Here is a 23,490-nt window from a genome sequence, read left to right as displayed (position 1 = left end):
TCTTATATTGACTTTCTTCTGTTTAGATAAATGCCCCAGTCATCAGTGGAATAGTTTAATAGTTGGTCTGATAATTGTAATACTTTAGAACTGTGTTTATATTATTAACATGTGAGTAGCTGTCTCCCGGTTTTTATTTCTGTAGGAGCATCTCATCACCAAGCCAACTCCTTTATTATCAGGCTAACAGGAGATGGGAGTTGGCAGCAGCAGTGAATTAGCACTTACTTCTGTTTGTTCAGTTACTGTAGAACATAAACTGTAAACCCTTCAGTGGGCCTCTCAACTATTTGCACATTTGTACCTGCTGGTTTGTGAGAGTGATGAAGTTGAAGGAAAGTTGGTCTCAAGATGGAAACACATTTGTGATTCAAGGGGCTCATCACATGTCTGGTCAGCTGAAAGAGGCCAGGCTAACATTACAGTTACTTGTGGAACTGCACGTCAATGTGCTAAGCTGCCTCTGTGAGCTCCACTTAGTCTTTTAGTCTGGGTACATTTCCACTGGCTGACTGGTTGACAGTACGGGGATGTCTCGTCATCACAGAAGTGCCTCATCTCCCTCCTTCCCTCACTCGTATTTTGATTGCTCATGTCTGCCCTCCCACTGTACTTCTCCACTGCTGTTAGTCCACTTCTACCCTTCTCATTTCTGCTTAGTCACCCTTAGCCGCCCATAAACATACCAGATGTTTGGCCAGTAAGAGGAGGGAGTTAGCAAGAGATGAATAACCGTTTACTGTTTTTCCTCATTCACTCTTAAGGCTTTCTTTATTAAGTTTAAGTACACGTGGCACTTTTCTGGCTAGTTGTTTGTGTAGATTTGAGGGGTTTCTTTTTTTTGGGGGGGAGTTTACCATTAAGCAGCTATATGCTGAATGCCTGTTACTGCATTAACTCTGACCACAGTGTTGAAACCTGGATACTTGGTAGCCTTGTGTCACATTTCTGCTGCTGCAGTTCCTTGAAGAGCACAGTGTCTTACATGTAGCCAGCATGCACGCTTGCTTCTTATGTATGCATAGGTGTCTGAAATGAGGATCTCACAATCCACAAGAACTCCAGGAAATTCTTTGCAAAATGTTCTGCACCGCTTGTACATCTGCATGCGCTGTGGAAGCAGCTTTATCCCAAATCAGGGAATGGATCCGGCCACTTTGGTATCACATCATCTTTCTGACCATATAACTGTAAACTGGAGTGATATAAACTCTGAAAATATCACATGATGGGGCATATATGGGTAATTTCTTTTATAATTTAATAAGTTTATAGACTACTCTCTGTGGTTAATTAAAATAGTTGCAAGGTGCAAATAATGGACACCTTACATAAACTAATAAAATGTTAGTATATCTTTAAACATACATTTAACCTCAGTGAAGAGAAATTGTGTTAAGATTAGTCATTAAAATCAATTCTTCACTGTTAGACTACATGCTAAATGTTCAGTTTAATTGTTTGTCCTTACTTTAATTGGCAAAACTTGACTGACACGTATTACTGTTTATTTGATTGTTTTTGTGGAATGATGTTGCCAGTGTGTACTACACAAAAAAGGACCTTGTAACAGTCACATTTAATAGAAAAAAGTGGAGGATTTTGTCATACATCACCTCGGTCTTTTGGCTATGAGTACTTGGATGCTATATATCTGTCTTGATATTGGGCAGAAAATCCTTATACTAGATGACTGTGTGAACTACGGAATAGATTACTTGTGGGGACTGTAAAGCAAGAGTAAAAGCATTTAACGAACAAGATGTTAAACTGAAACATGGCGTGATATAGTCTTCCCACCCATGCAACCACTCGCGCAGAGGCACACTCTGCGTCATGCACTATTTTTGGTTCTGGCAATTCTGCCTGAAAGGAATTTGCACTGCTGAAATCACACTCTCTGACAGGTTCTCATGTTAATTGTTAGTGAAAATGTGCTTGCTGTTAAACTGCCAGAAATGTTTGCCTGTCTGTGTTTATATAGTCAACATCTTATGGGTGCTAAAAGATATTAAAACTAATGATAATGTGACGTTTATCAGTACATTTACTTTTATGTCACAGCTCAGTGACTCTCAGCTCTCCAGCATTATTTAATTTCACTGCATTTCCTGCTGCTTGTATTAATAGTGCAATATTTTGAGCAATTGTCATGTGATATTTGTGTGTGTGTGTTAGGGAACTCATAATTTATATGTTAGGCAATGAATTCCGTATACAAATAAACCAGTGTGATCACCTTCAGCAATACACATTAGTAATGACAGTGAGACAGGAGGGCCGGGGTTATGAAGTTCATGCTGAATTGGTTGGGCAGTCAACCGGAGAGGGGGGATTTACCTGTACATAGTGTTGAGGGCAGCACCCTGTATGTTTTTAATGTTTCTGTGGGTGGTTAGGTCTTCTACTGGCACAAGAGGTAAAAGTTTTCACCGTTAAGTCACTAGCATGTTTGGTTTTAAAAGATCATTTGATGCTGGGGCCGGTTAACTGTGAATACAAACGTTTCTACCAACTCACACAGACAAACTCATGATCGTCTTGTGCCCTCAAACAGGCCGCTAACTGGCACTGATACAGGAAATATTGCTTGTTTCTACATTTTGTGGGTGTATGTGTCAGTTTCTCAGTGATTTGTAGTTTCCAAATGAAGCATTTGGGTTTAGAGTTTAGTTTCACTTTTACATGCCTTTAGGTTTTTACTTTGGGACTCAGTTCCCATCCATGTTGCAAGACTTTGTATTAACTGTAACACTTTCTGTAACACACTATCCCATACAGCCAAAATTGTCATCATTGGGGGTGACTGAGCATTCCCTTTCAGTGCATCCTAAAACAAAACCAGAAGATAAATACTCTAAGGGAGCCTGGAGCTAATGTTTTTTTTTAGCAGCAATTGTTTGTCTTGATTTATGTGATATCTACCATTTCGTGAACTGCCTGCTGAATCACGTGAAGGCTTGAACATGTGAAAAGAAAAGATTGCTTCAATGGGGAAACCCTTCCTGACACTACTTGTTTTTGTTTCTGTAGGAACTGAAAGACCTGACACAACGAAATGAGTGCTTAGATTTAAAAGGTAAGTACCAGACCAAAAAAACAAAACCCCCACTACAACAGTCACAAACGATACAGTACAATTAACAGTGTAACATGTGGAAAATAGTAATTGCAGTTTTTCTAACTTTAATTTATAAACAGCATCTAATACTGCATGGCTGAATGGTTAATTGATCAAGTGTATGTGGATATATTTTAGGTGAAAAGCTGGACTACAAGGCATGCGAGTCTCTGGAAGAGATTTTGAAGAGGGTCCAGTTTAAATTGGTGGACCTGGAGCAAACCAACCTGGATGAAGATGTAAGATGCTTTAAATATCTGCTTCTCCCCCTTTTCTCATCTTCTTTCATGTTTGATTCATGCTTTCAGTTACACTCTCATTAACTTTTCCACGATTACAGGACTAGCAGGACATGAAGTATGTGGTCACGAGTTTTCTGATTACCCCAGATGTCTACTTGTGTAAACACCATTAAAATGTTTGGGCTGCAGACATGCACAGATAGACAGTGTCGTAGTGTGGAACACATGGACACTGACCACTTCCTGTCACACACCCTCCAGAACACACATACTCTGTTGCCAGAGTCATACAGGAAGAAGTTTGCTTTGGACCAGAAAGTTTAATTACTGCTCATTACGTAATTCCTGTCTGTCAAAACTGTGTCAGTACTTTCACTCTTTAACTGCAGAATTAATTTAGCTCCCTGTCACCTGCTGTTAATGGCACGTTTGCAGAGTCTGTTAACTTGCAGTCCTTGAGGTCTTGGAAACCTGATGGTTCTGGGCAGCTTTCACTTTATTTAATCATGGTTAGTTAATAATGCCGAAATATTTTCTTCAGTGACCTTAAAGACAAAGTAACTCGATGTCTTTAAATATTAAAATATGCATCAGTGTTTTATGTTATTATTTAGAGCAAGGGTCTCAAACCTAAGTGAGCTGTGAGCCCCTGCAGGCACTGTTATCTGATTGGAAGGCGACTTCAGTGTTCAAGTAGTACAAACAAACAAGAAAAAAACCTACCAGTATTTCCTAAAATGTAGTGTTTTGTTTGTTTGTTTGTTTGTTTTTATTTCAAATATTGTATGTGAAAACCAAACTGCAAATGTGAATGCATTTTTTTCTCACTCTTAACTAACTGAAGCCTTTCATTGAACTACCAAATAAACAAACAAACTTTATTTCTGGCCAGACACGTGGCAGGACTTCTGCTATAATTTTGTGCACAAAATAAAAATGCAGACATAAGTGTACCCATTAGTTTTTGACTTCTAGTGAAAAATGTTTTCTTTATGAAGAACTCTCTCACTGAACTAACACAGCCAATAGCTCAACATATTTGTACTCTCTGCTCATATTACCTTCATATTAAATAATTTTTTGGTTTTAAAGAACTTATTTTAACATTGCACTCAACAACAAACAAAATCTCTCTAAGAAAAAAAAGTAATTTCGAGGACCAAATTGCATTATATTTCTTCAATCAGTATACAATTAACATAATATTAATATAATTGCTAAAGCACTTCTGGATGGATAAAAACTGCATTTCGTTGCCGTTGACCCCTGATTTAGAGACTATGCATGTGAAGGACAGATGAGTAGTGATCTCAGCAGATGTAAACAGTGGTTCTTTCCTGGTGTTTGTAAAAGTACCTCTTCAGAGTAAAAAAACATACATGCCAGAATATTTATAGACCACAGATAACAAAAGTTATTTTTAGATAAATAGAGGTCACCATAAAAGCACCAGCAAATTCTTGTTTGAATGAATGGGATTTTTGTTGGGGAAGTCTCCAACAAAAATCCCATTCATTCAAAGTAGTTTCACTTCATAGTTTCCCCTGGTCATCCATGCCCTACCTGTAATGGCACTGACCCCACCAGTGGGTCTTGTGTCACAGTTTCAAACCTAACAAAAGTTTATACATCCATTTACGGACCTGCTTCAGTTAACCAGTAACAAGTCTGCCGGCTCTAACTAATTTGCCTATTGTGATCCAGTCACAATGTTCGCACAGTCCAGATGGAAAAAATACATTTTAATACCAGGTGTAAATGCAGTGAGCCATGGATCAGTTTTCATGCACTAGATAAACATATCCAGACAACCAAATGGATAACATTTTTCTACCAGTGCTGAAGGGCTTCTGCGCAAATATTGGCAGATGTTTTGTGTAGGGCTTAAAGAGTGCATTATCAGCTCCGGAGCATCGATACCGCAAAAATTGTATCACCGCATTCCATCTCACAAGTTCTTCTACTAATTAAATTGGAGAGACATTATGTGTCATTTTATTTCAGTCCAAAAAACCATACAATCTAAAAAATATATATAATTAAGTAACAGTGTAGAGTGATGGTTTTTGTTGTTGTTGTTTTTTGTTTCTTTTTTTTAATTTCACCCAACATGCAACATTACCCCAGAAATGTGAATAAAGTGGCAGAATGAGTCATCGACTGAGTCACCAGAGAGCAGTTTTTCAGTCTCAGGCAAGTGTCTCGCCTTGGGCTGAGATGAAATGAAGCTCTGAAAGGAGAAAATACTGAAGTAGTGTTGCCAGATGAGCTGGGATTAGAGGAAGCTGGCATAGAAAATAAATCGACTCGGGAAGAGGATGGGTTCATTTTTGAGTGGGTGTGAGAGGTATACAGTAGATGGCTTGATTTGGCTCGTACTTGACTCAACTGTGCAGCAGTGGCGTCTTGTTGGGAATGAAATGGGAAGATGAAAGGAGAAAAATGGTTAGAAAGAGATGTTTTAAGAAGCCTGTGAAGGCGCAAGCACGGGAAGCAGAGTTACAGGATGGCTTTTATTGGACTGAATGACTCATCTTCCTCCACCCTGTAGATAAACACACATTGCTGTATACTCGGTAATGTCTTCCAGTATAAACGAATGCAAAGTGGAAAGGTTAGGAGATACTATGCAGTAGCCTGTCTGACTTTGTTAGTTTTTATCAGCATCAGAAAAGGATAATCTCACATTTAATCTGGATCACCTCCTGCAGTTGGTTGATCAGTTGTGGGGTCAGTTTATTTATTTATTTCGATATTATTGTATGTTTATTTATTTATTTTTTCCATTGAAACAGATGAGAAACACAGAATCCAGTCATGAGATCTAGTGTTGCAGCAGCAAGCTGATATGCTCAGCTATGAGTTATATTTGGAAAATAGGAAAAGCAAAAGAACCAGACATCCATCCTCACTACGGTGCCATCATCTTTATGTAGTTTTTCAGGAATTACTGATATACTGAGTTGCCCCTCTGACATCATTATTAAAGCCAGATTAAAACACTGATCATGAGTGCACTTATGTCATCCTTGATCACCTGATATTTAATTTTAGTCCTGCCTCTGATTCTTACCACGCACATTTGGAGTCTTACAATCACACAGCACTTTGGTTTTTGCAGTACTCTGGAATATTTCAGAAACAACATGATGATGTTGCTTGATGGACGTCAAGTTAATCAAGCATTTTGTACTTTACTTTTCAACCAAAAGAGCCTTTACACAGTTCCATTCAAAGCGTGAACCTTTTCAGCTTCTTTTTCACAGTTTCATGTGTGATCACAAAGTGCACCAGACCTCCTCCAATGTGTCAAAACAGTGACTCTTCTACATGAACTTCGTGTTGTTTAAAAGGGTAAAGTTGCAGGAAGCCAAATCCGCTAAGTAGAATGAGAGGTCAGTGCCAAAATCCTCAGTGTTTAAGTGTGCTGGGTGTAGAAGAACAGTAGTTTAACCACAGTTCAGGTACTCACCCCAAACACAAACTCTGACAGCTCAGGGAGTTAAAATCGAGCTCATTATTCACAGTCTCACTGTTAGGGATGATTTCACAGTGCATGACCATGTCACCAGTGATGACAGCTGTTGGTGAGGCTGGTTTTATTTAGGAAGCCTGTGAAGGTGATGATTGTACCCAATGTTCTCTCTAAGCTGCTCGCGTGCGCAATTGCGCACTGCTGGCACGGTCTCTGTGCACAGAAAATCTGCGTTGCGCACAAAAAAAAAAATCTAACCTGAATTGAAATTAAATTGTTTTAGCTAGCAAAGCGGCGTGGCTGATGTGGAGTGAAGCCACGTTAAGGACAACGTGTACAACCATTGGAGATGTGAGCAGGACAGACGGAACAATTGACGGGAAAAGTGTGGACTTTATACCTGTTTTTAAATTGTGTTGATAGGCCACGTAAAACCGGAGTTATGATAAAATATATGCAATGTTTGGTTTTCTTCCTGAATGCTATCGTTGTTTATATTTACTGCGGGAAGAAACAGTAAAAACGGCGTTTTATAAGGAAAGCGCTCGAAAACACTCTCTGCCTGTGAGCAAAGACAAGACCAAAAAAGCCTGCCCTTTCCTATTGGTGGAAAAATGTACCATGTCGACCAATCAAAAAATTATATGGTAACATGGCATTTAGTTGTTTAGGAAGGGGGGAAGTTTTAGGAGTTGTGGCGGTGTTTTGAGATGTGAGAGATTTGCCACATTTAGCGCAAATCTTGCGTAGTTAGTGTGTAGTGTTGTCAATAGTTTTGTTGCGTCTGCCAGAACAATGATGCGACTACTGAATGTTACAGGTGTTACAGGAGTGATACATCTCCTGTCGTCAGGCCTGCAGGTATCAGGCTGTTGTTCTCCTTTATCTCATAGTGGACAGAAATTATTTTTTGGAGTGGCACAAATGATTTGTGTGGCATCAGATTTGATGCAGAACAGCTGATTATTCTTAAAATAGTTTTAACTGTTTATTTAAAAAAAACGCCTTGGCTGCATTTTTAGGTAAACAGCTGCAAAAAACTTTGTTGTTTGCATAACTCAGTTACTTTTTTGAAGAAGTAACTATATATTTAATTGCCCAACAATCATTATATACTGTATTTTGCAGACAGAGTTACAGGACTCTCTCCCAGACCACAGGCTCATACTCATAATGCAAGTCAGAGCTTTATATATATATTCTTGTGTTTTCAAAATTGGAGTTTAAGTTATTTTTACTTCCAGTAGTGTTAACATACTACACAGGTCATGAACAAGATTTCTTTTTTTAAATTTTCATTGTAAGTAGTCTAACATAAATGTAAATGCTGTAATTTGATTATTTTAATTAACCATGTAACTTGGATGGATTCAGTGCTGGCGTGACCACAGTGCACACGTCTACTGTTGCTCACAGTGGTCCAAGGGTCCGCTCAGGGAGTTTGCGTGTTCGCTCAGACACATGAAACATTAGAGGGAACATTGATTGTACCATGCATAGGTGAATTGCAAGTTGTCAGAATTTGTGGACTGAACCTTGTCTGACAGATCCAATCATTGTGAACTCTGCAAGCTGTCAGATGGTTTTAAGTGCAAAATCAGTGGTCCAGTGGCTCTCGTTTCGCAGTGTATCATTTTAGTGCATTTTAATGGGACTCAGACTTAGTGGTTCTTTTACTACACGTTGGAGCCCTAATCTGAAAAAAAGAGTCAGTTCTCAGGTATTTTGAATACTACTGAATCGTAATATTTTGCTTTACAACAGTAAACAGTTGCACAAGCATATGAACTTGTCCTTCGAGCTGTAGTATCTCTACATACACCTGAGGCCCTTTGGAAACACCTCAGCACTTCTCACCTGCCTTGAGGGATTGTTACCCTGGCAACTACAACTGCTCCAAGCTGCATTACAACATCTCTTCCAGCGTTGTAACACTATGGACCAACTGTGAGAGTTCTTTAAGTTGTTAGATTTTAATCTGTTGGTTAATGTTTCTCCTATTCTCTCCCTCTTCCTCCCCCTCAGGGTGCCTCAGCTCTCTTTGACATGATAGAGTACTATGAGTCGGCCACACATCTCAACATCTCCTTCAACAAGCACATTGGCACACGAGGATGGCAGGCCGCAGCTCACATGATGCGAAAGGTGAGAGATCATCCTCCCATACACCAACAACTACAGTGTGCAAAGGTCATGGTGTTGAGCAGAGTTGAACTCTTAACCCTTGAAAGACCAGGAGGGTTGTTTCTGCCCATACAGCTACCCTTCAGGAAAAAGTGGTCATCAGGCTCTTAGTAATGCAAACTGCAATAGTAGGAGCTAACCTGGCACAATAACAACTAGTAAACAAATTTAAAGTTAAATAAATGAAAACGACTGTCACTAAATTTAAAAAAAGAAAGTCAGTTAAACATTCATCATTCTAAAATAACACATGATTTAAAAAAGAGAGATTATAAAAGTAAGCACACTAAATGAAGTGCATTGGGACATAGTGTCAAAGCAGTGTGTGAAAAATGAAGGACATTCTTGGTATTTAGTAAAAGAAATTGGGGTAAGTATCAGTTAGGGTCTGCAAAGCGAGGCTTGTTTTACGGCCACATGACCTGGGAATCTTGCAGTTATTGAGTTGTTTGTCAACTCGTCTTTATACCAAAGTACCAAGGAGTCAAATGTGAGGCCATCTGTCTGACAGCTGAAGCGTGTCTGATATTGTGTCATGCAACAGGATCTCAAGCACAGCAGCAGGTCTACAACAGAAATGCTGAAAAAGAAAAGAATCAAGGTGAATGTCAACCCTGAATGAAACGCTGTCACTGGTCCTTAAAAGAGCTGTACATGAATAAATCCTTGCAAATCTCAATGAACTGAATAGAACAGAGTGTGCCAGAATTTCTTTACAATGATGTGAGCAACTCCTTAGCGTTTTTTTTTTCCTTCTAATAGTCCCACTAGGACCAGTTTTCTGTTATGTGCTGATTTAGAAAACCTTAAAATCAAGAGGATGTGCTTTTGTTTTGCACATGAAAAAAACAAGTAGTAAAACAATAGTTGAACTGTGACAGAAGATGATGGAATGACTGAAAGAAATAAGATCTGTCCTCAGAAAAGTCACTGAAGACAATTTACACAAGTGATTGAAAAATGTAAAAAGGCTTTGTTTTTAGTGAGAAAGCTCTTCAGGCTGAAGCTCAAACTGTTGCTTACTTGTGTTGTGTTAGTCATTGCTTTGTGTCTAGGGGGAAAAGACCAAGATTCTGTATTGTTTCTTATCTCTGACCTTTCATCGTCAGTGCTGCTGCAAACATAAGTCACCCTTTGACGTCAGTCATCACTTATTACTATTAAGAATTCAAATCACTAACGGCTAAACACACTGATATATAAGGACGACAGCAGCACATGAGAGAAAACACATTGATGTGAACAGCTGTTGTTTAATCAAAGCAAACTATGTGGAGTTACTGGTTACTGTTCTTTCGTTTGTTTGTTGGTTTGTTTTTTGTCGTAAGTGTGACTCATAACCCAAAAAAACCTCCCAAACTATTCAAACTTTTATGAAAAAGCAGAGATTTTTGTGTGTTAGGTTGGCTCGGTGTACTGCGGTGAACAGCACTAATAGGATAGAATAGAATGCAATTTATTGTCACTGTGCACATGTACAATAAGATACTGAGCATCTCCCACTCAGTGCAGACATGTGGGAAAAGAAAGGGGGGTTCTGCAGCACTGTATACATATGAGCAGTATTCAAAAATATAAAATATACGAATCGGGGGGAAAAATAGTGTGATATATTTACAGTCTGGGGTATTGCACAAAAATTAAGTATTGGTAATGGTAGTTATGTAGTCTGTGTATAGAGGGAAGTCCTTGGATTGGGTGGTGGAACTGTGTTGTCAGTGCATGTGTGAGTTGAAGGAGTTTTGGGAAGAAAGTATTCTTGAGTCTGATAGTCTTTGTGCTTATGCACCTGTAGCGCTTCCCTGAGGGAACCAGGTTGAACAGGTCAAAACCAGGGTGGGAACTGCCCTTGATGATGTTTGTTGCTCTGCTGAGGAAGCGTGAGAAATAAATGTCCATCAGGGAGGGGAGAGGGCATCCTGTGATCTTCTGTGCTGCCTTGACTACACTCTGAAACCTCACTCTATTCACCTTAGTGCAGCTACCGTATCATACTGTGATGCAGTATGTCAGCAGACTCTCAATGGACGAGCGGTAGGTCAGCAGCAGGTTGGAGTCCAGTTTGTACTTCCCGAGGACCATCAGGAAGTGCAGCTGATGCCTTCTTGACAGCCGCTGTGATGTTGTCTGTTCAGGAGATGTCAGTGGAGATGAGGACTCTGAAAACCGTAAGGTGTGGACCCCCCCCACACTCACCTTTGATGTATAGGGGAGCTAAGTCAGTGCTGTGCCTCCTGAAGTCGACAGTGACCTCTGGTTTTCTTGGTGATCACTGCCAGGTTGTTCTCTGAACACCATGCTGCCAACTTCAGGACTTCCTCTCTGTAGGCTGCCTCGTCTCCCTTTGAGATGAGTCCAACTGCCGTGGTGTCATCAACAAACTTGATGATGAGGTTTCTGTTGTGGGTCGAACTGCAGTCCTGGGTCCAGAGGCAATACAGGAGGGGGCTCAGCACACAGCCCTGTGGGAGCCAGTGCCCAGCATGCGAGTGGAGGAGAGATGAGGGCCGAGTCTTACAGTCTGGGGCCAGTTAGTGAGAAAGTCCTTTATCCAGGCACACGTGAGAGGGAGGAGGCCAAGAGTGACCAGTTTTGTGATGAGAATATCCAGAATGATTGTATTAAAAGCTGAGCTGTAATCCACTAAGAGCATTCGGATGTAGCGTTGCTGCTGCTCCAGGTGGCTCATCACAGAGTGGAGGGCTATCTTCTGTGGATCTGTTCTGTATGCAAACTGTCTGCAGAGTAACAAATTACTTTGCACTCTTTATTATTATTGTGGCCTACTCATTTGTTTTTATTTTCCATTTGGGTCATTAATTTAATCCTAGAGGGAAAAACACCACATTCTTAATCACAGTCAGTGATTATGTGGTAACTGTGTACAACGGTCTTACTGTAATCAAAACTATGTGTGGGAAACTTCTTTGGCATTTGATCAGTGCTTGGACCAAAAGGCATTCCCTGTCTCCGAGCAATGACCGTCTGATTTATGAAGCAATGCTGCACAGCTTGAACATTATCAATGAAAACTCATAACTCATTTCAATGAAGTAAATGGAATCGAATTAACAAATGCTTCGGCAAGTGCATGTCCTTCAATCCCTGAGATCTGCCTCGGGTTACATAAATAACAACACTACTTCTCATTGCCTTTATGTTGGCTTCAATTAAAATCAAAGCAGTTCCACTAAAAGTTTGCATGTTTCTGTGTGTTTTGGCTGTTTTACTCAGTCACTTACATATTTATCCTGCTTGGCCTTTGCACTAGGATTTTATTTCATTCCAAGAGGCATGCTGTGATTGTTTTCATCACAGTAATGTGGATTGTTTTGGGCTTGGGGATGTTTATGTTGTATAGCCAATAATTTGCACCTCTGTTGGTGTTTCCCCCTCAGACGAGCTCTCTGCAGTATCTTGATGCCCGTAACACTCCCCTACTGGACCACTCGGCTCCCTTTGTAGCACGAGCGCTCAGGATCAGTGGCAGCCTGGCAGTCCTCCATCTGGAGAACGCTGGCCTCTCTGGCAGACCACTCATGTTATTGGGTAAGTCAGCCAAAGTACTAGGGCGTGACAGAGGATGTACAATAGCAAGTGGAGCTTTATTTCACCTTCAGAGAAGCTTTTTATCTGATTAAACATAAAATTATTATTCCTTTTACCGTTTTCTTTAACCTCTTCACCTTTTCTTCCCTCACTTTTCTTTTGTTTTTCATCTCACTGATACAGCTACAGCTCTGAAGATGAATATGAACCTCCGGGAGTTGTACCTTGCTGACAACAAGCTCAATGGCCTGCAGGACTCAGCCCAACTTGGCAATTTGCTCAAGTTTAACTACAACATTCAGATCCTGGACCTACGTAATAATCACATCCTGGACTCTGGTAAGAAGCAGTAATAGTGCTCTGACACAGTAACAAGTACCATCATTATTTATTTATTTATTTACAGTTTTGTTTCATCGGGGTGGTATTTGTTGTTAGATTTGTTTGCTCTATGTACCATAATATTGTTTCACTGAAACTTTTTTAAAAATCCTTCAGTCTCAGCAAAGGGGCAACATAAAAGAAGTAGATCATATTCAGATATTAAAAATTTGTATAACGAGCAGTAAAACCAAAAGCAGGCAAACACAAAATGCTAAATAATACAAAATTAAAGCAGTGCAAACAAGTGAAAGCTAATACACAAACCAGTAAAATAACATTAGGTATTGAACAGAAGTATCTTCATATTAAGGCAGCTGCGAGCTTTAACATACATATACTGATTTTAGCCTGATTAAATGAAAATTAAATGAAACTCCACTTAAAGAAACAATCCTGGTGAGTGTCCTTTCGGATAAGACAAAATGGCTTTAGTGGCTGGCGAGATTGATTTTATTAAGGAAAAACCTTGCCATGAAAGCTATAAGAAGTACATGGTCTCACACACAGGGTGGCCTAAGGATCTTCAGTTACTTGAAATGTTTTAGTTACAGCACTGTGCAAAAATGTTATTTTTACTCCTGCTACACATTTAGGCACCATAATGCTACTGCATACTTTAAGACTGCAGTATTTTGGGGAGCACTGAATCACTGTTGTTGCAGTTGGTGTACATACAGCGATTGATGATTAAGTCTACTATAATAATAACTTAAGGGGGCAGATATTAGCTGAACCACTCGTTAGTCATAACATAATGAACTCTATTTTTCCCTTGTAGTCTGACTAACACTTCAGGCCTTCAAGGCAATAATTACATGTATCTTAGTGGTTAATGGTAACAATAGGCTAATTAGATATGTTGTCACTTCTGTCTTTAGAAAAAAAAAGGAATTATAATATTAACAATAGGAACAACAATAGTAGTAGTAGTGATAATAATAATAATATGTTGTTATTACTGTTTACTGTTAATAATAATTCCTGTTACTTTGTCCTGGCACTGGCCCACAGATTGAGGAAACACTGGAATATTATTTTTCACAACCATTTCATTTTTATCTACTTCTCAAATTAAAAATCATACCATGTTGATGCTGCCGATTTCATTTTCTGGCTAAATGGTGTGGGGGTTTTTTTTTTTGGCTTGTTTTTTACTTAACCATTTTCCTTACTGTTCGTTTTAAGCTAAAGCAAATGTATTTATGCAGAAGAAATATACTTTGTATTTCTGTTGCATGTTCACTTTTAGATTTCATTTAAAGTGACATTAAAGGGGTCCTAAAAATCCTCAAATGTGTCTTCTTTATATCAATAGAAGTTGTGACAATGCATAGGGATATTAATATGGGCTTTACAGTTTACAGTTGCTAAAGTTTTTTCCACTGCACTTCATCAACATTACAGTAATCTTCTAGATGCTCATCAGAACTCGGTCTGTGTGTGTTTCTGTGCAGGTCTGGCCTATGTGTGTGAGGGACTAAAAGAACAGAGGAAAGGCCTCGTCACGTTGGTGCTATGGAACAACCAGCTCACGCATAATGGCATGGGCTACCTTGCTGCTGCACTGGTATACACACACAAACAGATACACACACTTGGTCACAGTGAAGTCAGGCACATTGATTGAAGGTTTTAACAGCCTATGTGTGTAAACTTAGAAAAAGAAGAAAAGAAAAAAGCACCTGGAAGGCAATTTTTTTTTTTTTTTTTAAACTCTGTCAGATAAGTGATCCGAATAGAAGTCTGCTATTTATTTCTTCGTTTCTTAATATCCTGCTAGGATATTCCACCCCCAGCTAGGGCTCACTTTCCTGCACATGTGCACATTTTAATTCTACCTCAGTCAATGTTTATGACTGTAATTTAATTATTGTAATACATTTTACCCATAAAGCATGTCATCTTTACTGGAATAATGGTGAGTCACATCCAGGACCCTGCTTGAAGCAGACGTAGCAAGGTTGGGGGTTTCCAGTTTCTCCTCAGGTTGCACAGGCTATGTTTCACACTCCTTAATGTCTGGACAAATAAGACTTAGAACTCTGTTTATTTTCCTCATGGGCATTCATACTTGCATATCCTTTTGGAAACTGCTGTTCAATTACTTTAGACAGGTGTGTAGCTGGTGTGTTAGTGTGCTGTGCAAACAGGTGCTATGACGTCTGATTTGACTGGACATTTCCGCATAAACTTGTCATTAATACACCTGACATTTTGTGTTGACGTATTTCACTAAGTGAATAATGTGATCTCATGTCCTGGTCGTGCCATTTCCAGTTCAACCTGGAATAAATTCATAGTGGTTAGTTACAGATAATCCATTGCTGAAGTCGCACATCTGTCATTGAGGGATTGAATGTCATTATCTGTTCCTCTCAGTGTCCTTTCCTTCCATCTTTTTATTGTGTTAGTACTACAGACTCTGATGAGTCATTCCATCTTCAGCCTTGTCAAGGACAGATAACTGCCTTTTTTCTGTTTGTATGTAGTGGTCAGAGGTCTTGTTGCAAACCATTGGGTATATTAAAAAAGAAAAAACTAACATAACATAAATGACTGCATGAATCCACTGCAGTACATTTGTTGATCTCATTACTTCCAGTTTATTGATGGTGATTAATGAGATTTGGTTAATTTTGTTGACTTGGTGTAGTTATGTTCATTATGGGCAGGGCTGCAGTTACGCTTCACTGTTTGTCATTTTTAACCTATGATGTAGTTTTTGAATTTCATTTTAATAGCCAGCTCCCATCATGTGATACATAAAAGCTACCGTAGCCATAGAGACGCTTCCTTCTGGACCCACGTAACTGGCAGCATCAGAATGACAACATCCAGGTTTCATGCTTTATCAAACTGAGGTTCAATGTTAATGGTCTTTAAAGTGGACGTGTTTGTTATGTGGACAAAAAGGCAACTTGCATTACATGACACTGTTTGATAAGTCCAAAATAAGGATATCTTATTGGAGACAAGTGCTGTTTTCCATTGCATACAGTAGAGTGTGCAGCTCTGTTTAAAGCTTCTTGCACCAGTGGTGTCATTGGCCAACTGGCTACATTTTCTGAAGCCTGGAATTTTGGAACTTGGGCCCACAGGAGGTGCAATGGCCCTGATTTGTATATATCACAGTTACTGTATTTGTTACATAGACCCATACCTGTATCTTGTACATAAAGCCATCGGTTTTATTTGATTCTTAGGTTCAGTGTGATTGCATTGTGATACAACTTTTCAACAAATTGTTATTGTAAGCAAACTTTTTTAGATAAAAACAGGATTTACTTTAAGCTACATGAAAAGGAAATGCAATAATGTAAAATGGGTTAAAAATTTATCATCAAACCTAATGTGGCAGATAACTATGCTTAAACCACACATGTTAATAATTATAAGAGGGATTCACTTATTTTTATAACCTGTGGTGGTCTTTGCCTTTCGATTACTTAAACCAGTATTTCTGAGATTTTTCCAATAAATGTGTCTGTTGGTTTTTGTTTTTGTTTGTTTGTTTTGTTCAAACAAAATGTCCTAAAATTTCAATTCTCACAGATAAAAAAGAACCTTTGATTGTTTTGGCTAATCATTCACAGCCCTGGATTTGACCACAGTTTACTTGGCTGCTAAAATGTTATGAAATGATAATGTTGCCCAAAAATGTAAAAGCAGCATGGCTTGGTGCTCACTCATTTAAATGGGCATTTGACGTTTTAGCACTAGCTAACAGGAATGATCTTAATAAATACTCTTAATGGATGAGTAAATAGTAAGTAATATCAAAACTGCCTACTTGGGGATGAGACCTTTAAAACAAATCTCAATGATACTTAAAGAGAATGACTTTCTGTAAACACTTCATGTAGGCATTGAATCCTGCATAAAGTACAACGTTGCTTATTTTTTGACATTTCTAAAATTACACTAGATGTACAAAGCTTATTCAAGTTCAAGGTTCTTTATTCATCACATGCGTAGTTATACAAGTATAACACACTGTGAAATGTAACCTGACACGCTCCTAAACTTGTGCAAAAGGGGGGAGAGAGGAAGAACATTATATATTATGTACATTATGTGAATGTGCATGTATGTAGCATGTATGCAGCAAGCAGGTGAATTCTGTACATTAAGTGTATTAAATAAGAATAGACATTCTGTACTGTACTTCTGTACTTATTCCTGTACTGTTAAAAAACACAGCAAAACACTGTGATTATGTTATTCATTATTATTTCCACTTGTAATTTAAATATTGTTCCTCTCAGCCATGCACACAGAGTCTGGAGACTCTGAACCTCGGCCATAATTCGGTGGGTAACGAAGGAGTCCACAAGCTGAAAGACGGGCTGATCGCCAACCGCTCTGTGCTCAGGCTGGGCCTTGCTTCCACCAAGCTGTCCTGTGAAGGTAGGAAATGATGTATTTGTTCCTCAGCTGTAGTTTTTTCTGGTGTGTGCGTGTGTGTTGGATTTTGGCATTTTTGACTGGCCTCCTGTTGTTGTGTGCTCTAGGAGCTGTGGCTGTGGCCGAATTCATTGCTGAGAGCCCCAGACTGCTGCGCCTGGACCTTCGAGAGAATGAGATTAAAACAGGTGGCCTCATGGCCCTGTCTCTTGCCCTGAAGGTTAACACCTCTCTGCTGCGTCTCGACCTTGACCGGGAGCCCAAGAAAGAAACTGTGAGTATGTGAATAAGAAATGGTAAAGGGTAGAGAGGACAGGAAGGAGATGGTTGAACATAGTCCAAATATTTCTGCAGCATTATCCCATTTCAGCTGTGTACAAATGTGTTTGTTGGGTTGAAATTAGGTGCCTTTGTACTTTGCCAATATTTTCCCTGGATTTCGAAGCCCCCTTAACTTCATAAGGAGAGGAGGTGATGTTTTCAGTGTATATAAAATGACTCATTTTCAGCAATTCCAGTGAGAAGACCAAAACCTAATACAGGTATTTACAGTTTAGGTATAGCTTAGTGTGGCTTGTTGGACGGTGCCAAATGCTTCTCCTGTCCAAAAACTGTAAAAGAAATTGATGAGCCATGCTGATATTATGATATGATATGTGCACTGCTCTGATAAATACCCAATAGGCAACAGATCTCAGTTGTTAGTTAATCCCCAACAAAAGTACAATCGTCTTTTTTCTGGGGAGAGGTACTTATGATCTTCTCCATCTGTTATGCCAGCACGATGCCATCCTTTAAAAAAAAAAAAAAAAAGATTGTGTTGTGAAAGAACATACTTCTTGCTAAAACAAATGAAAGAAGTAAGGCCCTGTTACAGTGACTGTTTTGCATATTAGAAATGTGTTTTTTGTATTTTTTGATTTTTTTGTCTCTTAGGTAAAGAGCTTTATTGAGACACAGCGTGCCCTGCTGGCTGAGATCCAGAATGGTTGTAAGAGGAATTTCATCCTTGCTAAAGAAAAAGAGGATAATGAGCAGAAGATGAAGCAGTCTGCCTCTATGGCTGAAATTGCCACAGAGCAAGAGCAAGAAGAGGAGGAGGAAGAGGAGGAGCATGAATCAGCATCAGAGGAGAGAGGTGACGTAGAGGATAAAGACAATGAAACGGCAGGAAATGAAACGCAGACAAGCAGGCAGTCAGGAGCGAGCTCTGACTCAGATGTTCCCCAGACTCATCTGGAGTCTGACTCTGACACTGAGGACGAGGAGGAAAGCGAGGTGGTAACAAAATCTTCCACTTCAAACTCCTCCACTCTCTCAAACCAGACTGCTACTCATACCCATCCAGGGGTTGCACAGTCTCAACTCAGTGCCTCACATACATCCTCAGCCTCACCGTCCAAAGGGTCAAGCGTAATTTCTGTCACCGTCACAGAATCTACAGCTCCTCCGGGCACACCTCCATCTCCTGGACGTTGCATATCCGTCTCAAGCCCTGGGAGGGGTCATAAGATTTTCATGGTGACCCGGGTGGAGAGCCCCCCTGAACAGCATCAGCTCCAGTTAAGTGTGCCTGCTGTTCCCAGCCAGTCTAAAGAGCCCTCAAAGACTCCTGCAGACACAACACAGCAGACACAACCCCTGTGTACAATTCAGACACCTACACAAACCCAACTGACACAGGAGGAAATGAAGGAGAACTCACCTGCTCTTTTGACAGACTCTAAAATGACAGAGCAGAGTCCTTTAGCACTAAATACTCCACAGACCTGCAAACTAGAGCCACAGTCTACAACTGAAAACACAGATCCAAGTCTACAGTCACCAGCTCCGCCTTTAAATTCCTCATCAGACCAGGTAACAGAGAGCCCTAAAAGCCCCCAACCTGAGCCTCTTTGTGTAGAAGGAAACAAAAAGGAAGAGGAGGCGAAAGGTCCTGTAGGAAATGATTGGCAGGTGATACCCCGAGAGCGTGAACAGTCAGAGGAACTGAATCCACCCCAGACTAGTTTACCTACACAGCAGGAACTGTTAACATCTGGACTGCAACAGCTACCAAATGATGTAGTAACTGCGGCAGAGGAGGCCTGCTTACCACACCAAACACAGGAGACGCTTCTACAGAAAGAGAAGCAGGAAATATTAGTCAGCTTACCAGAAAATGAAAAACTCAGTTTAGCAGAGACAGAACAGCCAAACCAAGAGGAGCCAAGGCCAAAGCAACAACCAGAGGCACATGAACAGGAAGCAGAGTCTTTCCCCTCTGTCCACACTGATCTGCAGGCACCAGCTGTCACTCAGGGTGGAGCACAGGAGTCAAATCCTCAAACAGGAGATGCAACACAAAGTCCTAACCCCACCTCATCTTGGCCTGAAGCCATCACTCAAATAAATCCACCGGTTGAAAGGGAGGAATCGGCTGACGAGAGCTCTGCAGACGAGGGAGAGAGTTTTGCTGAGGCTCTAGAAGGGGAGGTGCTCGGTGCTGCTCTGCCCAATGGCCTGAAACCTGAGTTCTCCCTCCATCTTCTCGACACTGAAAGCCCCAAGCCTGGCAGCTGTGTGATGGAGCACGGTGAGAATGTGTGAACACTGATGTCATGTTTTTTAAATCAGGTCGCATTCAGTAGATTTTTTTTTTTGTTGTTGTTGTTGTGGAAAGGTTGTTTTAAAGTCTCTTATGTGTCACTCGTGTAGTGAGTGTCAGCTGTGGACAGGACCTGGAGGAACTGCTGCTGGAAGCCAGTTTGGAGACTGGGAGAGATGCACCGTGAGGTATAGAGCATTTATCACACTATTAATCTGCTGCAGAGTGTGCTTGAAGCAATACTACTTTGTTGCATTATAACTTATAAAAAAAACATAATTCCTGTTTGTGCTAATCAGCAAATAAACACGAGTCTCTGCCTGCCCTCTAACAGCCCCTCATGTCAGCCTCAGTTACTTTAAACCTAAAGAGCCCAGTCAGTTCTGATTGGCCGGATTTCAAAGCTGCCCTTCATGAGACTTCATCCGGCTCTAGTGGCTAGAAAACAAATATTTGTGTACTTGTTCGAGCCTTATTCTCTAAAGTATGCAACTGATGAAGACCAACCATAACGTGAGAACCCTTTGCAGAAAATGCTACAGAACCTGCTTCTGGAAAGTGTTAAGCTGGTGCTAATATGTAGCACGTTCTATGCACATTCTCCTTCTGGTAGAAAAACAGCACGAAAATGACAGAAAAGGCACTTTGTGTTTTCTGCTTCTGCTCTTTTAATATTTCAGTTTACAGTTTATTTCTCACAACTTAAAACGCAATAAAATGACCAAATGTGCAGATAATGACATTAATGATGCAAAACACAAGTGTCTGCTCTTCATCAGACAATGAAACAGCACAATCTTAAATCTCATATGACCAATAACATCCAGTCATAAATCAGATCTTATATAGGGCAAACAATAGGTGTTAAATGTCATCATCCATGTAGCCTAGAAACAAATGATACATACTAGTTGCAATGCTTGTATCAAAGAGAAGTGTTAAGATGTTTTCATACATGCTCTGCAGCTTTTCAAACACTTATGTAACAGAGGGGCAGCTCTGTAGTCGGACATTAGCCTGCCAGCTCACTGGTAATAAGAGTGTGTGTGTGTGTGTGTGGGGTGCTGGATTGTGCTGATATGTGAAGGCCAAGTGGATTTATATACAAGTATATCTTGCTCACATTTCCTCCACTGAACCACAAAGAGTATATTCTGTAGTGCAAATGATTGTGAAATGGACCATTTTCTGGTGTGTACATGAATACAGCTTCATGGTGTGGTTAATGAAATATTTAAACGTGGTTCGGATCAAAGTTCAGTTTCTAAAACGTTTATCTCCTCTCTCCTGCTTCCACAGGGACTGTCGGGACAGGTGAAAACAGCATAAGTTGTCTGGCTTTGCTACGTGACTGGTTGCCCTTCAAGTTTTTGTCATAACCTCCAACACAGCATTCTCATAAAGGACAGAAGACCCAGTGTTAAACTCGCAGCTCTGTACAGGAAGATACAAACAAATAATGGAAAAGACTTGAAGGGCAAGATTTGCCTGTGGAGCTCAGTTGTGACATAAGGAGACCCTCCACATCCACACTACACCCAACCACTGAAACACACATGCACATTGAATATGCGAAATGAGGGGGAGAGAAATAAAGTTCAACCTGTTGTCACTACATTTTGTCAGCCGCAATCTTTACATGAAGAGAAGTGTGGGGACAAAAGAGAGAGGATGAAACACTAACCAAAGACGGACCTTCCTCACAGCTCCTTGCGCTCTTCTGTAGGTCTCCACAATGATTAAAAAAAAAACATAGTAATTAAAAGGATTTTTTGTAACATACATACACAAAGACAATAACAGATGATGTGAAGTGACAGAAGACAAAAGAACAGTGGTAGACCCTGCCCATCAGACCTGCTGGCTTAAACACTTGAGGTTGGAGTAGGTCGCTCTTTAAGGCTTTTATATCCACAGAAGCTGAAGTTGTTAACGTGTCTGTTTAAGTGTCAACATTTTCTGTGTGCGTGTCTCCCACTCCCTCCTTTAAACTCTAAGGGACTTCTGCCAAAGTGACCTCTCCTGTTTGTTTTCTCCTCCTGTACTCACTTTGGCCCCTCAGGAATCGGCGTTCCCACCACCGCTCAGACCTTTCAGATCTGACGCGGAGGAGCTGCAGCCGTCTCCCGCTCGCTTCTGCTACAATAAAAATGCTTTTTAGAGTTCACCGAGTCGGTGATTTGTTCCCCGCTGAAAAGAAAAGAAAACTTTAGTGAATATCAGAAATGTATACGTCTGATTTTGGTTGATTTATTTCTGGGCGATACGGGGCAAAAATCAGTTTTTCCTTTGATTCTCTGCAGCTCAGTGATTGCTTTATTCGATTGATCTTTGTTGTGTGAAAGTGTAAGGAAAAACAGCCTGGTCTCAGTCGTCATCTCCCCGCTCTTTTCCTCCGGTCCCTCAGTCTTCCACTGGCACTTCGTGCCATCTCTCCCCTATGTTCTCGCTCCTCATCATGTTGCCTTCAGTCTCACCACTTCAGATTCAGTGTTGTTTTGATTTTTTTCCTAAGGGGGCAGGTGTCCAGGTTTTTTGTTTGGCTGTTTTGAGAAATCAATTACTTTATATTTATTTTATGAGCCCTCTGATTTATTTGACCCCCACCCCCCCCATTTTCCTTTCCTTTCTTCTGATTAGGGGTTTGCTTTAAAGTTTTTGATGTATATATCATATCACACTAGGGGAAATATTTAGTTTTTCTTTTGTTTTTTGAGGGGGGAGGGGCTCTAATTAAAATGAGAGGAAGGGTAAATAAGATTGAATGATTAGAAACGGTAACAGCAAAACAAAGAAGCGGTGGGCATAAGAGGCAACATATTTTAAAGCTGCGCTGCTGTGTGAATCTGTGGCCACAAGGGGGCAGTGATGGCTGTTTCCCCACAGGCCCAAAGGAGATCACAGTCTGAGCAGAATCACGTGCTGATGTCTGTAAAAATCCAACTCCTGACCATAGTTTTTCAGAGCAGGGCAGTTAGACGGTATCTCTACTTTGATAATTCCTCCCTGAAGCAGATACCGGCAGGTTGGATTTCTTTTCCTGCCGACGGAGCAGCATTCAACCTTCCTGCTCTTCTACACCCAAACGATAGTTTGCTCCCACTGTTTGTAATGCTTTAATTTTAGATTTTTCTTTTTTTTAAAGAATAATTTGTTAACTTAATTAAACTGTGCTGGTAATCACAAAGTTATGTATGGCAAAATTTGTTCCTCAAATAAATGCATGTAATAACTAATAATATGACTGAATGTATGTTTCAATGGAAAATACTCCACTTGGAGCTGCACACGAATGCATGAATGACAGCAAGAATGATTTGGATGAAGTTTTGGGTTACAAATAATGTAATAACAGACCAGGCTCAATATGTTGCAGTAACGGCAATTAAAATGGTGTTAAGAAGTGCAGCAAGCAGCACTGACATGATTACGGCTCCTCTGAAAGGAAAGAAATGTGCTGTTGCTCTTTTGTTCTTTTTGGCTTGTTTTCTGCACTGCTGAGCGGCTCCTCGCAGGCACGTTAAACCAAAGCCTGTCACTGATA

The 23,490-nt window shown here is 40.2% G+C and overlaps 1 protein-coding gene across 1 annotated transcript in view; it reads left to right on the top strand.

The window, feature by feature from the left end:
- ppp1r37 (protein phosphatase 1, regulatory subunit 37) overlaps positions 1–23,185 on the top strand; it is a 46,433-nt gene extending 23,248 nt beyond the window's left edge. Inside the window, exons 3-13 of the mRNA XM_086261643.1 lie at positions 3,034–3,079; positions 3,260–3,360; positions 8,864–8,983; positions 12,421–12,571; positions 12,755–12,910; positions 14,410–14,522; positions 17,221–17,362; positions 17,467–17,633; positions 18,296–19,934; positions 20,057–20,134; positions 21,246–23,185. Coding sequence (XP_086117769.1) covers positions 3,034–3,079; positions 3,260–3,360; positions 8,864–8,983; positions 12,421–12,571; positions 12,755–12,910; positions 14,410–14,522; positions 17,221–17,362; positions 17,467–17,633; positions 18,296–19,934; positions 20,057–20,133 — 2,712 coding nt within the window. The 3' untranslated portion in view covers position 20,134; positions 21,246–23,185. The remainder of the gene's footprint in view (positions 1–3,033; positions 3,080–3,259; positions 3,361–8,863; positions 8,984–12,420; positions 12,572–12,754; positions 12,911–14,409; positions 14,523–17,220; positions 17,363–17,466; positions 17,634–18,295; positions 19,935–20,056; positions 20,135–21,245) is intronic.
- Positions 23,186–23,490: the final 305 nt, after the last annotated feature.

Source organism: Aulonocara sp. 'chitande type north' Nkhata Bay, linkage group LG14 (assembly GCF_057382095.1).
Source record: "Aulonocara sp. 'chitande type north' Nkhata Bay isolate Kocher_YH1m ecotype deep benthic linkage group LG14, A_spYH_male_GT1.1, whole genome shotgun sequence".
In the NCBI taxonomy this organism is placed as follows: Eukaryota; Metazoa; Chordata; class Actinopteri; order Cichliformes; family Cichlidae; genus Aulonocara; species Aulonocara sp. 'chitande type north' Nkhata Bay.
Note: the sequence above shows the minus strand (reverse complement) of the source record. Positions and strands in the feature narration are given on the sequence as shown.